Here is a 17,949-nt window from a genome sequence, read left to right as displayed (position 1 = left end):
ATGGAACTAAAACAAGCTAGCCGAAAAAGATAAAACCTTAAAGGAAAATTGAAATAGGTTTTCATCAAAACTTCTCATTCTTAAGAAAAACTTAAAGTCTTTGGCTAGTAAAAGGATATTTTAGAATTATTTATTCTTTATTTATTTATGCCTGCGTCCAATGAAATAAACTAGAAAAGTAAAAAAAAAAAAATTTATTTAAAAAATCTATTAATGTATGTCATTAAAAGTTTCATGTTACAAAGAATGTATATATGTGCGACCAAACCCAAAACTACTCAGTCGCTAAAACTTCAATTTATCTGAATTATTAACCAAAGCAGGCGGTACCACCGCTCTAAATAAGGATCTTCGAAAAGGTACCATGCCCTACCTAAATCCCAGGTTATTTCGAGGTACCATCAAATATTTTGTATGGAAACCTATGTATATAGGGGAAAAACTTGAGTGGCACGAGTAGGAGGAGAGGTAAGTAAATATATAATGTATAACAAAGGAAAACCTTTTAGATACAGGGTAGGCTATAGTTAGGATAACAGACTGAACTATTGGAAAATGACTCCAGAGGTTAAAAAGAACATTGGAAGGAAATATAGAGATTCTCAAGACCAAAATAATAAACAATAATAAAATCAATTTTAACACATAAGGGTGTCTAAGTTCGAGTGCAACCCTAAGTTGTATTTACGCTGCTGTTTATTTTACATATCTCCATTTTAAGAAAACATACCTAAAACTTGAAGCTTTCGATATGTTTCAATATTATGAACTTTGGTAACATAACGGCCGATCGTAAAGGGGGTTTTTTGTTTTCCAGAATGTTATATGTATAAAAATGGGCGTGGTTATCGTCTGATTTGGCTCATTTTAAATAGCGAAGGGAGATGAGTGCCAAGGAACCCATATACCAAAATTTAATAAGATATCTCCATATTTACTCAAGGTATCGTGTGCACAGACAAACGGACGGACGGAAGAACATGGCTAAACCAGTTCCTTTTTTCATCCTGAGCATTTTGATGTATGTTATGTTATCTTAACTCTCTGCAAAGCACGCTGAGTATAAAAATCGGATGTCCAATAAATAACCAAGTTGGATTAAAAAAACAAAAAACAATGTCGTCGTTTTTTAGAAGGGTAAGAGAAAAAAATTTGTTTTAAGAACTCCACATAAGCGTCAGATCTCGAGGTAGCAATTAAGCTGGGTTCCAGAAAACTGCTAGTATTTGCCAAGAGGACGGAGTTATTCTATAACATAAGTCCTGGCACCAGATTGGTGTTCTTCCGTTTGGTCGACAAACAAATTCTGGCGACACTATGTACACATTCAGTCTAGGTGAGGTCTTTATTGACCGGTCAGTTCAACCTAACCTCCACATAAGCGTCAAGCTTACGGGTGGTATTCTGCTGTTTTTCTGACCCAGACTATTGGGCATATGTATCTTATAGATCACGCAGTATTCATTTTTGGAAAAAAGGAGAATGCCGCGTCCATCTCCGCAACTATTTCAAGTATATATCTTACAAATAATATATGACAGAGACAAGTGTAAGGGGAAGAGTGGGAGGGAAATGGAGAAGGTCTTGAAAAAAAGAAATAGCGAGAGCAATAGCGGAATAGTGGGATTAAAAAATGAACGGGAAGCGAAAGAAATAAGTGGAGAGAAGTGCAGCAGGAACAAGGAGGAGACTAGAAAGGGGGAGGGATAGGTGGTTGGAACGAGAGTAAAAGATGAAAGAGAGGGGAAAAAAGACATGGAGCAAAGAAAAAGGAAAAAAAGGAGATGAAGAGCGGAAAAGAAGAAGGCGGAAGAAAAAGGGCGTAATGGGACAAGACAAGGGAGGGAAGCTAAAGATCGAAAGCTATGGAAAAGAAAAGTGGGATGTAAGAAGGAGGGGGTTAGAATATACCCGCGGTAGGTATGCCTATCGTAAGAGGCGACTAAAATACGGGTTCAAGGGGTTTGAGTAGCGCAGCCCTTTCAGGTTGCCAGCGCAATAATAGCTTCTCCAAATCCAATTGTCAACCTCACCTATCCGTGGAAAATCCTGTTTCTTTAACAGCCGAGGCTCTGACGACCCCGAACTCATTATGAATCTACAGGGTGGGAAGGCGGGATAGCCTAGAAGGTCGCATGTGGTCATAACAAATCGTTCCCGAGATGGTCGGGCTTGGTACCGGAACGTACCGGATCTGTATCCGGGAAAGGACCATCACCTCGATAACACTCCCCAAGGCCTTCGGGAGTGTCCTTATCGCTACAACAACAACAACAAGGAAGCAATAAATGGACCAGGAAGAGGATGAAGATATTAGTGTAGTAATAATTTGGTGCAATATACCTCCGAGGTGATTGAAGCCGAGCTTCTACACGGCGGCAACAAGTAATGTGAAACTTTTTTTTAGCTAAAATCCATCTACACCTTCGGCTCCGGAAATCAAACAGTTGCATAAAAAAATTTAGGTAAAAGTAAAAGTGATATGCCGCAAATCGGAGTTGAAGCTGGGCCTAAGACAGGTGCGTAAAGGGAGGAGAGTAAAAGTAGCAGTGCCATAAAGTCAGAAGGAAAGGGAATGATATCCTCTACCACCAAATTAGGGGAAAAGGGAGATAAAGACCGAAAGTAAGCGGGATATTACGAGGGAGAACATCAAAATAAATTCCGAAAACACAACCTTCAAAACTTAGAATTGAATAGAATTAGGGTAAACCATTGCACTGTGATCGCCCACATTGCTTCACAACAATTCAGTCAGGACTAAATATATATTTATATATTTATATTTATTTATTTATTTACCAACGTTACTTACTTACTTAATTTGCGCTTAACCGTCTAAACGGTTATGACCGTCGCTCCGCCAACCGGCGTCAATTGGTCACACCAAGGGAGTTTAAATCGTTTTCCACCTGGTTCTTCCAACGGAGTGGGGGCTGCCCTCTACCTCTGCTTCCATAGGCGGGTTCCGATAGAAACACTTTCTTGGCCGGAGCATCATCTTTCATTCGCATAACATGGCCTAGCCAGCGCAGCCGCTGCGTTTTAATTCGCTGGACTATGTTGATGTCTGCGTATAGCTCGTACAGCTCATCATTAAATCTTCTTCGGTACTCGCCATCGCCAACGCGTAGAGGTCCATAAATCTTTCGAAGAACTTTTCTCTCGAACACTCCCAAAGCCGCTTCATCTGCTGTTGTCATGGTCCATGCTTCTGCCACATATAGCAGGACGGGTACGATAAGTGACTTTTAGAGTATGATTTTCGTTCGTCGGAAGAGGAATTTACTTTTCAATTGCCTACCTAGTCCAAAGTAGCATTTATTGGCAAGATTGATTCTTCGCTGGATTTCAGTGCTGATGTTGTTGCTAGTGTTGTTGCTGGTTCCCCAATAAACAAAGTCTTTTACTATTTCGAAATTATGGCTGCCAACAGTAGCGTGGTTGCCAAGGCGCGTATGCGCTGACTCTTTGCTCGATGACAGCAGGTACTTCGTTTTGTCCTCATTCACCATCAAACACATCTTTACCGCTTCTTTTTCCTGTTTGGAGTAAGCAGAACTAACAGCGCGGGTGTTTAGGCCGATGATATCAATGTCATCAGCATATGCCAGTAATTGCACGCTTTTATAGTATATTTTTCCAGTGCGGTTAAGTTCTGCAGCTAGTATAATTTTCTCCAGCATCAAATTAAAGAAATCGAACGATAGGGGGTCACCCTGTCTGAAACGTCGTTTAGTTTCGAACGGCTCGGAGAGGTCCTTCCCAATTCTGACTGAGCTGATGGTGTTGCTCAATGTCATTTTGCACAGCCGTATAAGTTTTACGGGGAAACCAAATTCAGACATAGCGGCATATAGGCAGCTCCTTTTCGTGCTGTCGAAGGCGGCTTTAATGTCGACGAAGAGGTGATGTGTGTCGATTCTTTTTTCACGGGGTTTTTCCAAAATTTGTGAAAATCTGGTCGATGGTAGATTTACCAGGTCTGAAGCCGCACTGATAAGGTCCAATCAGCCGGTTCACGGTGGGCTTCAATCTTTCGCACAATACACTTGAAAGGACCTTATATGCGATATGGAGAAGGCTGATTCCACGATAGTTGGTGCATTTTGCAGTATCCCCCTTCTTGTGGACTGGGCAAAGAACACTTAGATTCCAACCGTAGGGCATGCACTCTTCCGCTCATATTTTGCTAAGGAGCTGCTGCATGCGCCTTACCAACTCCTCGCCGCCGTACTTGAATAGCTCCACAGGCAATCCATCAGCGCCCAACGTAGTACTTGGAAAATTTAGAAACTACTTTTTGTGCTAAGGAGGTTTATTTATAAATTCTCGATAGTCATGTCCAGAAGATATCTGATAGGATGCTCACTTTGTTCGCGTAACTTTTGAGTCTGCACTTGTGTCTAGAGGTCCATCTTAACATTCATATCTCTTTCCTCGAAAGTACTTTGATTGCCTTGTATTGTACAGTCTCAGTAAGAGCCTTGACTATCACAGACCTGTGGAACGGCGTTAATGTGTCTCTTTGTGTGCGTCTCATTCCCCGAGTTCGTCCCTTATAGTGTGTGGACCTATTTCAAAGTATGTTTCTGATCTCATTGCCTTTTATGTAGCTGCTTTTTTTATTGTAATATCGGACTGAACGTTACCTTCAAGTAAGCAGGTGAGTATAGTAGTAGTATAGAGTTATATGTCGACAGTATATTTTACTTTACTATACATGTCTGGATAATGAAAATGGGCCGAGACGGTTGACCACCACTAGTTTACTCCATGTCCTCACCCTTGGTCCGCTTATGTTGTGACATCACCTCGGGCCACAGTTTCCCGGTACCGGATTTAAGATTACCGTGTCAGTGAAAGAACATACGCAAATATCTTAGTAACTACCGGTCCTCAGTCAGCCCAGTTGCGTATGAGTATATATGGTGGGCAGGTCAAACAACTTCAGCCAGAATATCGCCGATCGCAGTGCAGAATGCCGCTCCAGTCCCGTAAGATCTATCGGCATGTTTTGGGTGCCAAAAATAGGTGTTTGCACTATTTTTCTTACTTTGTGTCTTGGTGGAGATATCCGTGCCAAGCTATATAAATCCAAGTGACACTCAAAAGGCTCTCACATTTTCTACGATGCCTTCGTATTGGTTACCGCATACCTACCGCATATACTTTTAATTTACATGGAAAAAAATTTATCACCAAGCCAATAAATAAAAATAAAAATTAAATAAAAAAATTTTAAGCACTTCGTTTATATAAATGGACAAAAATCAGCGAAAAATTTCTCCTTATATAAAGACATAGTCTTGCTAAACTTATATTTTCAAATTTTGACATAGAAATTGCAAAAATATTTATGAGAAGTAAAAATATGTCGATGATTTTTGTCCATTTATATAAAGAAAGTGCTTAAAATTTAATTTTTATTTTTTTTCTCCTCTTATTACATTTTCTCGGTGTCTTAATATCTGTTAAGTTTTACGCTTGTAGCTCAATGAGAACTTACATAAAAATCAATTCCAAAATTCCCTCCGTTCCGTTTGATTTTTCTAAATATCTCATCCCGTGCACACCCGAGCGAATCTTTTTGGATCGTGTCATCGGCTGTCATCGACCTCTGAATTAAGTTTGAAATTTCAAGTCTCTAGCTCATCGAGAAGTTACTTAAAACCCGGTTTCAAATTTCCATATTATTATCTAAGTTTTTCGATCCGTGCGCCACCTAACGGCATTTTTTTCTCCTTTTGTTCTTTTGTCACGGTGTCTTAACCTGTCTCTGAGGTTTCATGTTTGTAGCTCAATGAAAAGTTACTTTAAAATCGATCTCAAAACACCAAATTTCCTCATCCCATGCGCCCCCTACCGAATCTTTTTGTATTGTGTCATCGGCTGTCAGCGCTGTATGAAATTTCAAGTCTCTAGCTCATCGAGAAGTTACTTAAAAGCTTGTTTGAAATTTGTCAAATTCTTATCTAATTATTTCGACCGTGCGCCACCTAACGGATTTTTTTCCTTTTGCTGCATTGTCACGGTGTTCTAACCTATGTGTACAGTTTCACTTTTGTAGCTCAACGAGAAGTTACTTAAAAATCGATTGCAAGATTTGTATGAAAAGCGGACAAACATTCAACCGACCTAATATAAAGTAATAAAGCCAAAAGAAAGTGCAATACCGCAAAACCGATAATCTTAATCATCAACGACCAATGACCAATAACCTTAAACGCTGCCAAAACATTTAACGATTTGTTTGCCAATTAATACTTGCAAACGTCATGAATATCAATCAGTTTATTTGTCGCTAAAGCAAGTCATCAAAGCACATCAGTGCGTTCATTCAAAACGCAAAACCGTTAGGGCCGAATCACAGGTGTAAAGTCACGCCAAAATCGGTAATAAAATTAAAAGCATTTGGCCAATGCTCTGGAGCGAACGTGCGACTAAGTGCATTAATATACAAATTTAAAGTTTTTCTGCTAATCAACAATCAAGTGCAAGGATAAAGATTTTGTCGAACTGAAAATTTATTTAAATTACTTGTAGTCGATTAAAGGATCCAAAGTGAGAATTTATCGGTCACATTTTAATACGGCGATGTGCTTAAAACGACGCTCCGTCATTGTATTACTCATCCTCGTGCTTCTATGTGCTATTTGTGTTGAATCCAAGGCTAAAAAATGGCGGGCTCAAATAAAAAAGAAATCGCATTCACCAAAAATTTCAGCTTCTTATCGCATTGGTTGGTTTTTATTGCATAAGGATGATAGAATTTTGCTCAAATTTAGAATTTAATTTGACTTATTTCTTTTTTTTTATTTTTTTTTATTTTTTTTGAAAAAGTGGAAGATTTAAAAAAATTGTATCCGAAATTAAGATTTCTGTAGAACAGGGCCAGTATTGTGTTATACGATCCGTGATCGAAACCAATTATTTTAATCGCAATAGCTCGAAAATGGTTAATCGTATAAAGGGAAAATGTGAAATGGTGGCTACCAGTACTTATTAGATCTATAACTTATTATTCTTTTTACCATTCTTCTGCCAGTTCCTTAGTTATCGTTTGAGTGAAGTTGTTTTTCGAGACGTGACCATGTAACACCATACCGGCCCAGTTAAAGATATGCGTCAAAATATCGAGCATACCCAAACAAAATCAAACTTAAAAGTTTGAAGTTTGTATGAAAGTAGTTTGAAAGCTAAACATTTGTTGTGCTGCATTTTCTAAGAAAAAAAAATTAAGATATATCGTGATGTTATGTGCCGAAATTTATCTAGTGCTTTTGAGTATTGAGTACATCGGTATTTAAATGCTTTGTGAATGACGCATAAATCTGGCAACTCGTTATTTCTCGTGAACAGCTGATGTAATTTTAAAATAATTACACTCGGAGTGTTTGCGCCAAACAACTGCTGAGAACCGACCCCGTATAGAAAAACCTTTATAAAGTACTAGTGTACCCGGCAAACTTTGTCCTGCCCGGAAATTGGTTTGCCTACATTCAAAAAGTGAGCATGGCTTCTCCTATTCTCTCTTTTAAACCTCTATCTCCATTATTCTCACGCTATCCTCCATTTTTCTACTTATTCTTATTCATCCCTTATTCCATTTATCTTCCTCCCACTGTCACTGCCACTCGGACTCCTACTGTAACCCTCACTCCCGCTTTCACTCTCATTCACACTCCATCTCCAACTGTCACTTCCATTCCCCCCCCCCCCCCACTCTTACTCTCAGCCAAATAAAAGAAACGATATGTCGACTAGTTAGGTTTATGACCGCTCTCTACAGTGCCTAACTAGACTCACACACACTTACACAGTGAGACAAGAGTACTACCCATAAGGAAGAGAAATGCTGAACAAACAGTTTCTGCTGAATAGCCAGAAACCTGAGCATCCCAACACGTAACTGATTGAAGAGGCCGCGAGGACCCGAGAAGTAATCTCCGCAAGCATTATGAGGAAATGCGGCACTTGAGAACTCAGCCGTATGAAGAAGAAAAAAAAAGCAAAAATAGATCCTCAGAGATATGAATCAAAACGCGTCGGACTGGATTTGCCCGGCGAACCCCGTTCTTAAAGTTAAATACACTAAACTTGCAATAGAGGAAAGAAACCTGCCTAGAGAGACGTGCGTCACCTTAGCTCAACTTAGATCTCGATACGGTAACAGGTTAAACTTTTACCTATCCAGAATCAACCCCGACATACATAATATAAGTCCTGCTTGTATCGTGTCCCCACAAGACAGCAACCATCATTTCAATTGCAATGTGGAACCAATGCCTCTAACAGTGCTTTCTCTTTGGTCCACCCTGTTGAATTGCAAGTTTTCTTGGGCTCCTGTTATTGAGTGAAAACTGAAACATTGAATCTCTGTGTGAGTTCACTATCTGCCCAATCCTTCAGTGTTGAATCAAGGTTCCTATAGTTCTTAGCAAAAACAGTTATTGCACAGATGTAGATGGTTTTTTTTCGATATTAAGATCTTTTGCATTTTGGAGTAGATCTTTCTGTTTAGCAATAAAGAAACCCAAATGTTTTGGGGAGGTCCTTTGCCGCATATTGATCCGGTAGGTTACGAATATAAGCACCATTAAAGTATTAATGTCCGTCCATCACTAAAACAATTTGATATGACCACTTCGATTCTTCTAGGTCTGTGGATTTTAATCCCTTCTTACCACAGGTATGCTTACCGTCGGTATTCCCTCTGCGGAGTCGGAATCGCAGCAACCAAATGGCATTTATTGATTTCGTTTCCTTGATAAAAATATCGATCGTTAGCATATTGGAGATCACTTTCAAGCCTTTATAGGACAGAATCTAATCATCCTCAAAATATATTCCAAATTCATACATATGTCGAGTAATAGTGAGAACTTCAATGGTGGTGGTGTGGATTTTGTATCACGTGAGCTGTTGTTGTGTGAACACTACTACCAACAAGGTATCTAGGTCCCTTCGGTCAATACCCAACAAACACTGAAAACAAAAATCTCAAATGTTTGAGAAAAACATTGATTTTCCGTTTGATATTCCACATTATTTATCATTTGAAAGAAAATAGTCTCTCGACTTTTTCTCAAACGTCGATCTTCAACTTGAGAATAATTTGAGACATACTTGAAAGTTTGATATTCAGCATTATCTAGAATCATACCTGTACCAAGTTCCGGTAGATCGTCTTTTAAGGCTAGTACTTCAGAATTCCTCCACTCATGTTTTTTCCTTAGATATATTTAACATGTTGAAAAACCGAAGGAATCTAGAATCATACCTGTACCAAGTTCCGGTAGATCGTCTTTTAAGGCTAGCACTTCAGAATTCCTACACTCATGTTTTTTCCTTAGATATATTTAACATGTTGAGAAACCGAAGGCACCCCTAGAAGTACTCTATTAGATGGCAGAACTTGGCTTATGCTGAACTTATGTGACTCGATACCGAACCTTGTTGATAACTTTATGAGGGCTAGAAGTTTACTTTACTAAGACCTACCCCAACGGCAAGAGAAGCGCCAGGGCAAAAACCTTTTGCTATAAAAAAGATTCCCAAATTCTTGCAAATAAAGGCTCGATATTTTTTTCCTTAAAATCCTCGATTTGCTAGGAATTTGAGTAAAGTTGTCTCATCCTGAGTTGACTTGCAAAATACAAAGAAATATATTTAATTAATTTAATTATTATTTTCTATATCTTTCAGTTGCGCCTAAACGTAAGTTTATACATAAACATAAGTCCGTACCACATAAACGTCAAATGAATTATAATCATCCGCTGCCCTCAAGTTGGCCCACTCACACTGTGCCACCACCAACTTATTATTTGGCTTCAAATTATCCACGCTATCGTTCATATATAACAACACCAACGAGATCAACAACAACATTAAGAAAATTAGATCCATTTATATCCCCAACCTTCTCATTTGGAACACCCCTGCGTCGTTCGGATGAATTTGATGCCAGCACCAGCGCTTTAATTACAACACCTTTGATGGATATGATCCCCTTTAATGCTGATTTTTCCGACGGGTACTTCGATCCTGCGTTACAAACGAATCGTGAGTTTGTACAACCGGAAATATCATTGGGCGGTTGGACTCCAATCGATTATAAATCATTTATGGCTGATGCTGATTTTAGTTTGTTGAACGATCAAATGGGTATGGCCCGTCAGCTCGATGGAGATGGTCTCATGTTGGGCAATCCAATTGAAACATATTTGGTATAATAAATGTTTTGAAAATAGTTTTTAAAATAGTGTACTAAATAGAAGATGTATTTATTTTCGAGATATATTATTTGAGTATCGATCGACACTGTAGGATGTTGAAAGGGGAGCACTAATAAAGTTTTCACACTTTACTGGATTAATCCCGCCAGATTATTTTTTCTTTGGCTTCACAATCTTTCAGTAATGTTAAAAATTGATTTGATATCAGACCAACCAAGGGAATCAGCCTACCATCGCCGGTCATGTGCTTAGTTTAATAATGCCCCTTGCATGGTAAAAGGGAAGGTCCAAGGTGTAAGTAAGAGACCTCAAGCTTTCACATAAGTCCGTATCTAAAAAATAGGGGTAGAGTAGGTTCGAAGCTAGCTTCGAAAACTTTAAGTAGCATACCTAGACTTTTCCAGAATATTGGACGAGGTAGTTGTTCTGAAAATTGAATGTAGAGGCAGGGAGGCTAGCGTCATGGGTTGTGCACTGGTTGTATGAAATGGTACACTTGTCTGGTTAAATGTATGAGACACGGCTAGCATTGATACCGAGTAAACATCTTCACAGGCGAGTTCTTGTCCAATGGAAGTCCTTTTGTCTCAACATATTGCAAAAATCCTATGGCTGCAGCTTTATGGATGATGACGAGCCAAAATCATCGAACCGCCCCTGCTTTTGCAAGGAGAAGATGATAGCTCGAATCGGCCCTTCACGAAGGATTCGAGCGAGTCACTCCATGCTAAGCTTTTATTGCGAGAAGGTTAAATTGGCTCAGTTTTGGCTTCTTCAGATTTCCGAAAAACGTATCAATAGTAGAAATTTCATAAAATCATCGTGGAAAACTAGGCCAATAATAACCAAGCCTCTTCCACATAGCCCCGGACGTTTATGTGATGAGAATTAAGCAGTCTCCTGCTACGCAACAATTTATAGCTGCAGCGATAATCATATGATCCTAACCCTTCGTACATCTTCTGTTATAAAAATTCAAAGTAAGCCTGGCAAATCATCACATTAAAACGATCGTACTACTCCTGACCAGCTCCTAAGCTCTATATTTCCGTTAAAAGATCTGTCATGACCCCAGCGGTTTAAGTGACTGCCTGAGGCAGCCGGGCTAGTACGAGATGCTAGTATGAAGCCTACCGGTGTCTTATCCAGGAAAGGACTGCCCACATCCGCCATACTTCCCTATCCTTCGGGGAGGCCTTAAGCGCTACCTGACTCCCTAAGACCCGCTTTTCAATACTCATCATATGATTTGGAACTTATATACATACCTCGTTTTTCTAAGGATTATATGATTAAATATACACATAAGTTAAAGATTGCTATTTGACGTACTACCACTTATAAAGTGTTACCATTCAGTGTAAGCCACAGGTTGGCTATCCCTGCAAAAAATGTTGGATCATGTGGTCCACTTATGTCATACTGGAGTACTTACCATTCTACTCCACTGTAACGCAGCAATGGACCAACTCATGTTTCTACACGAACATATTGTAAGCCGATCGTTGATCGTTTTTAACGATTGCAATCACTACACGATGTTTATTGAACTGTGGGTACTCCATGGATTACTCTGATGTAATGCAGAGTTGGAGTATATGGTCCCGTCCTAGGACATCGCAATGTTAATTGGATCGTATTTTTTGTATGAATTGTGGTTAATTTTGGAGCACTCGGTTGGTCCATACCCTGCAAAAATCGTTGGACCATGTGGTCCACTGGAGTACTTACCATTCTACTCCACTGTAATGCAGCGATGGACCAACTCATGTTTCTACACGAACATGTTGTAAGCCGATCATTGCTCGTTTTTAACGATTGTATTCACTACACGATGTTTATTGGACTTTGGGTACTCCGTGGATTACTCTGATGTAATGCGGAGCTGGAGTATATGGTCCGGTCCGAGGACATCGCAATGTTAATTGGACCATATTTTTTGTATGAATTGTGGTTAATTTTGGAGCACTCGCTTGGTCCATAGCATGCATGGAGTACTCGCGATTTTCGCAGGGTAGCGAGTACTCCATACATGCATGCATGGAGTACTCGCGATTTTTGCAGGGTAGCGAGTACTCCATACATGCATACATGGAGTACTCGCGATTTTTGCAGGGTAAGGTACATAGCACAGATCGTTCGACCGCTGTCAGTTACGATCTCTGTTTAATCGATCTTTGGCTGATCGTATTTGTTTGATACAATCGAAAGAAATTCAATAACTTGTTAAATTATAGCATACATTTAGGCATCTGTCAAGCTTAACGTAAATCAGGCCCAGCGCACGTTGCACATAACCAAGCATTTACAAATGACAAAGACTTCACAAAACCCAGTCAACATTTCAGGACATTATAGTTATAGCTTTCAACACACAACCCATTTCACTCCGAAACAAAGGCTTTATCTCGACCAAAAAAACGGTTTGAAATTTCACACGTCCTCAGTGGATTTCAAACCCTCAATGCCTTGTGGCAAGACCTTAGAAGTCTGCTAGCTCCAACTAAATTCCTTGCCTTTTTACAACTCACACTTATTGCTTACTTGTCCAAATAGTTTTGCCACACAAGATACTCTCATTATTATATCGTTTCAAGCGACATCCGTGTGCTTGATAGTTTGGGAGTTTGGGACAAGATACATCTTACAACCGCGATGATATAACAGGCTGCTTGGATGGATAGATAAAACTCTTCAGAATACCTTCTTGAAAGTTGAAACCTGTTTAAAGTTTAAACATCGCCGCATGAATGAAAGCTGGCTTGAGAGAAGATGTTTTTTATCGTCACTTAAAAATTTCAAAAGCTTAAAGAAGATGATGAAACGTTTAATGGGTTGAAAGTTCATATAGGCGAAAAACCCGTCAGAGGGCTCCGCAAAATAAAACTAATATGTCAAGTAAGTTTGAGCTCCGGTACTCGGAAAGCTAGACTGCTAGGAACAACACAATTTCAAAATCAGTACCAAGATCTTTGTTGAAAGCACGGTAATGGACGGATATCGATCGGAGGTGTAGCGCCTCGCTGGTGTGCATAGGGCATCTCAATCTCTCCATCTTCTTGAGTTCCCGGACAGCAATTGTGAAGATAATATATTTGCTAACAGGAACGACCGTGAGGTCTCAGTGTACGTATGGTCAGGTTTGGAGGGAGAGGGAGCTTCCTCCTCAAACTTAACAAATCAGAAGTGAGATTACGTACTGGCTTCATCACAGGTGTTATTACACCGATGGCCTGACAATTGCGCATACCACCAAGCTCCTTCTGCTGATTCTGTCAGGATGAGGATGATAAGGAGTCAATCCTTCACTTTCTTTGACGTCCCGTACTACAGACAAGAGGATTCAGATATTGCACGAGCGCACGGTTTTGTTGCACGGTTGTTAAGTTCATATGGGTAGTATCATAAAGCAGGTGATTTTTTCTGAAGTATCTGATTAAAAGAATGTTCCCCCATTCGGAACTCACGAAGGGCATTCAAAATAGATAAAATGTCTCCGAAAGGAAGTGTGGGAGGGCCTCCTGACCTTAAATTTATTTACGTTAGTTTAACTATCACAGATGAGAACTTTCAAAACACTGCGATTTAGGAGTTTGGACGTGGTTTTTACACCCATATATACATATATAGAGGGAGCTATATCGGTTGTTCTGCAGCTTAGTTTTTTTTTTTAAAGAATAACACGTGACTTTAAGATTGAGCTATGATGCATTTTCTTTTCCTTTTTTTTCCTTCTTAATTTGATTCTCCTGCGGGTGACCATTCTAGAAACTTCGATATGATAACGGGATGCCGCCTGATGGTGGTAGTACCAAAGTGAACCCAACTTATTTTAGTCACCTTGGTTATGTTTTGGCACTAAGCCAATCAACAATGGGCACAACTGGAAGAGTTGCCTAATTGCCTCAAATTGTACGAAACTTACGAGTTCCGCTGGCCACCTTAAGTCTGCTATTGTATAGTTGGACATCGAGTCAGTTAAGAAAATGTAGTACAGACACTTCCTATTGTATGGGAGCGAGAAGGAACTGGTAGCGAGGATTCGTTGTTGAAATAATTGGGTTGTCGAAATAATTGGGATGCCCTTTCTGCCTCTACTGAACTGGGTATGATGAGCTGTACTTATTTTGTGGTATCAGGTCCGTTTTGATATATCTATGAAAGCTTGTCCTACTGGGATAGCTTCCACTCAACCTAACCTATTCCGGGAACTGTGGAATATTGTAAAACCCTTATCTGACTTTACGACAGCAAAGGCCTTAGCTTAGAAGACATTGCTTGAGTCGTGTTTCGAGTTCCAAACAGCCTGTTGAATGCACAAAGCAGCTTCATTATTTCCTTCCTTAATCGCGGAACACAAACAAAAGGTATTCGCTGTCCATTCTCCTGAATATGAAATATAAAAATATAAAACTAGTTCTTATCTTAACAGCTTCGCGAGGTGAAAACCTGGAGAGATCAGGGAGGTAGCCGTTTATTTTGTTGCAAAGCTCATCGACAAAATAAACGGCTACCTCCCTTATCGCTCCAGTTTTTTTCACCTCACGAAACCTGATATTATCACCGACTAAATCATCGGCGACCTTATTTACAACATGGACGTCCCAAATGCCGAACATTTTGGACATCCATGGCACTACGCTACCGACTGTCTAACACCCCAAAATCTTGGTTGTGACGTTTGATCAGGATCTACATTTTGGCGCACATGCATCCGCAATTGTACCTAAAATCCAGAGCCGTAATAAAATCCTCAAATCTCTTGCTGGCAGTACTTGGGGAAAGATAAAGAAACGCTCACTACCACTTACAAAGCAATTGGCCAGCCGATTGCATGCTACGCGTCCCCGATATGGTCGCCAAGCCTAAAGACTACTCACTGGAAGAAGCTACAGGCCTATCAAAATACTGCCCTCAGAACCGCCACGGGTTGTCTTCTTATGTCCCCAGAACACCATCTACACAATGAGACGAGAATACCCCCATTAGGGAGAGAAATGAAACGCTAACCGCCCAGGGGCTTAAGGAGTCATCTCCGTAAGCATTATAAGGAAATACGGCACCTGAGAACACAGCTGTATGAGGCTAAAAACACAAGCAGGTCCTCAGTGATATCCACAAACAGGCGTCGGACCTCCATGCCAGGAATTGCCCGGTGAATCCTGTACTCAAAGAACAATACCGAAAACTAGCAGAGGAGGAACGCACTCTCCCTAGGGAAACGCGCGTCACTCTAGCTCAACTTCGATCTGGGTACTGTAACAGGTTAAACTCTTACCTATCCAGAATCAACCCCGGCATACAAAACATATATCCTGCTTGTAACGTGTCCCCACATGACACCTACCATCTCTTCAACTGTATTGTGTAACCAACGCCTCTAACACCCCTCTCATTATGGTCCACCCCTGTTGAAACAGCAAGTTTCCTAGGACACCCGTTAGAGGATTTTGATGACAATTTGTGATCGGTCGCACCTATTGGATGGGGCGAAGCACTGCTACAACAACAACAACAACATCTTAACAGCTAATGGAATTTGAAATAACAAAAAGTTTTTATTTTATTAATTTAAATTACATCAATTCATATTTCTCGTATTGTTCTAGCCTGTTCCGAATCGCATCATGGCCAAGCGTCAAACACACCGGACTATCACGATAAACACCTTGAGCCTCCAAAACTGCATGCGGTGCACAACGCCATGGATCGCCTGTTTTCACTTGCCATCTAAGCAGACGAGCGCTTAATTCCTCATACACGCTCTGGTACTTAGATATACCCACTAAATTATTGCGCTCCAGTGGATCAGCTTTAATATCATATAATTCCCATTCCGGACGCTCATAATAGTCGCGCAAAGATTTATACCAAGGGAAGGGTTGTTTGTTGATTGTTGCATTCAAAATTTGTTGAAAAGTTGGTGAAGTGTAGAGATCTTGATCGATCGGAAAATAGGACCAAAAATTAAGATTATGTATAAGTTTAAAGCGACGTGTGCGCACCATACGCATCGGATAGTTCATAGTGATCTCATGAAAGTTTTGACTACCAAATATTGCATCGCGCTCCATAGGTTGTGGTTCCTCGTAGAGTATAGGTAATAGAGATCGTGTGCTATCATCCTGTGAGGCATTATCAGTTGGTGTGTAGTAATGGAAAGCATCTAATACGGTATTGTATATATCCAAAAGGCTTGACATAGCGGCAGTTGTCTCATGACGGCGTGCTTTTGCTGTGGGCGCTGAAATAATCAACGGCTCACGTACGCCGCGCTCGTAAAGATTTGTGCGTCCACCTGGAAACGGAGGGCCATTATCGGATGTGTAAATAACTAATGTGTTAGAATCGTATCCATGCGCTGCGAGCTCTTTCAACACAACACCAACACCTTGATCCAAACGTGAGGTGGTCATATATTGTGCAGCCAACTCTTGACGCACCACATCGGTGTCTGGTAAATGTGCTGGTACTTCCAAATTACGCCAATCATAATAAATCGGTTTCCAGTCTGGTATAACGCCCATTCCTTCTTCACCCGAACCCCAACGTTCGCAAAACTCACCATACTGTGGTGTAATATGACCACAACGATGTGGGTCGTGAAAGCCGATGAGTAAAAAGAATGGACGCGCTTCCTTTTTTGCTTGCGCTAAAAACTCACGCGCGTAACGTCTGATATTCGTAATGTTGCGTCCAATTTGATTGATGGAATGTTGCTCCTCTGTTTGCTCAAAGTCAAATTGAAAGTTTTTAGCAGCTCCAACATGCTTCTTGCCAATAATACCACTGAGTATGCGTCCTTGTGACTTCTCGCGCAACACATTCGGTAGCGAAGCCACTGACGGCAGCACATTGAAGTTATGCACCCCCTGATGCAGTCCATACATGCCATTGCTGTGACTCGCCTGTCCTGTTAAAAGTTGCGCACGGCTTGGTGAACAGCTGCTTACCGAAGTGAAAGCATTATTAAAGATTAAGCCACGCTGAGCCAATGTATCCAAGTTGGGTGTCTGACAGAATTTGTTGAGGTAGGCACCCGATTCGAAGCCAGCATCATCGGCTAGAAGTATTAGAACATTTTGGATTTCATCATTTCGCAGGGAAGTTGTACTTAGCGGATACGAGCAGCCGATAAGCGCAAAGATTGTGATGAAGCGCTGATTAGGCAGCGACATTGTTAATACGTGAGAAACCGGCCGGCTTATTTATAATTATTTTTTTATATGCAATCAAACACTGCACTGATAGGATATAACTATTTAATTAATTTGTAAATTTTCCATAATTAGCAAATTTATAAACAAAACACAAAGCAAATAAATAAAATTTCGACAACTATTATTCGAAAAATAGGCAACTGTACTGATAGTCGCTGACGTACTAAATCCATTACATTTCTCCACACAGATTTAAAGCTGAAGCACCCGTCCAGCATAAGAACGTGCATGTGTATGTTTGCCTACATCGCAGAGTCTCTCATACAGTCCACTTCTGCCGCGTGTGAAGCGCGGTCGCCATTATTTTGTTACAATTGTTTTACTTTTGATTGCTACAAGAGATTCCAGCTGAGCCGGTTCAAGCGTGATGAAATCAGAGAACAAAGTCATGATGGATAAAATGTGAAATGTAATGTTTAAACGCCAGTGGACTAGAACATCAAACAATGGCTCAAAAAATATGTACAACTATCTTCCGATGGAAATTT

At 40.3% G+C, this 17,949-nt stretch overlaps 2 protein-coding genes across 2 annotated transcripts; one reads left to right on the top strand and one right to left on the bottom strand.

Moving 5' to 3' along the window:
* The first annotated feature begins 6,367 nt into the window (after positions 1-6,367).
* LOC137244113 (uncharacterized) lies at positions 6,368-10,287 on the top strand. The gene is made up of 2 exons (XM_067772683.1): positions 6,368-6,742; positions 9,709-10,287. Exons 1-2 carry the CDS (start codon positions 6,598-6,600, stop codon positions 10,236-10,238), a joined length of 675 nt encoding a protein of 224 aa, XP_067628784.1. The 5' UTR covers positions 6,368-6,597; the 3' UTR covers positions 10,239-10,287.
* Positions 10,288-15,778: 5,491 nt separating this feature from the next.
* Sgsh (N-sulfoglucosamine sulfohydrolase) lies at positions 15,779-17,649 on the bottom strand. Its single transcript, XM_067761958.1, has one exon. It carries the CDS (start codon positions 17,417-17,419, stop codon positions 15,818-15,820), a length of 1,602 nt encoding a protein of 533 aa, XP_067618059.1. The 5' UTR covers positions 17,420-17,649; the 3' UTR covers positions 15,779-15,817.
* Between the last annotated feature and the right edge of the window lie 300 nt (positions 17,650-17,949).

Source organism: Eurosta solidaginis, chromosome 1, assembly GCF_040869045.1.
Source record: "Eurosta solidaginis isolate ZX-2024a chromosome 1, ASM4086904v1, whole genome shotgun sequence".
In the NCBI taxonomy this organism is placed as follows: domain Eukaryota; kingdom Metazoa; phylum Arthropoda; class Insecta; order Diptera; family Tephritidae; genus Eurosta; species Eurosta solidaginis.
Note: the sequence above shows the minus strand (reverse complement) of the source record. Positions and strands in the feature narration are given on the sequence as shown.

What these genes read in the sequence shown, in the direction of transcription:
- LOC137244113 (XM_067772683.1), top strand. Translation starts at nt 6,598, where the DNA reads ATGTGCTTAAAACGACGCTCCGTCATTGTATTACTCATCCTCGTGCTT. An exon ending in TTCAGCTTCTTATCGCATTG is followed by an intron (nt 6,743 to 9,708) that starts GTTGGTTTTTAT and finishes TATATCTTTCAG; the next exon opens with TTGCGCCTAAACGTAAGTTT.
- Sgsh (XM_067761958.1), bottom strand. Translation starts at nt 17,419, where the DNA reads ATGTCGCTGCCTAATCAGCGCTTCATCACAATCTTTGCGCTTATCGGC.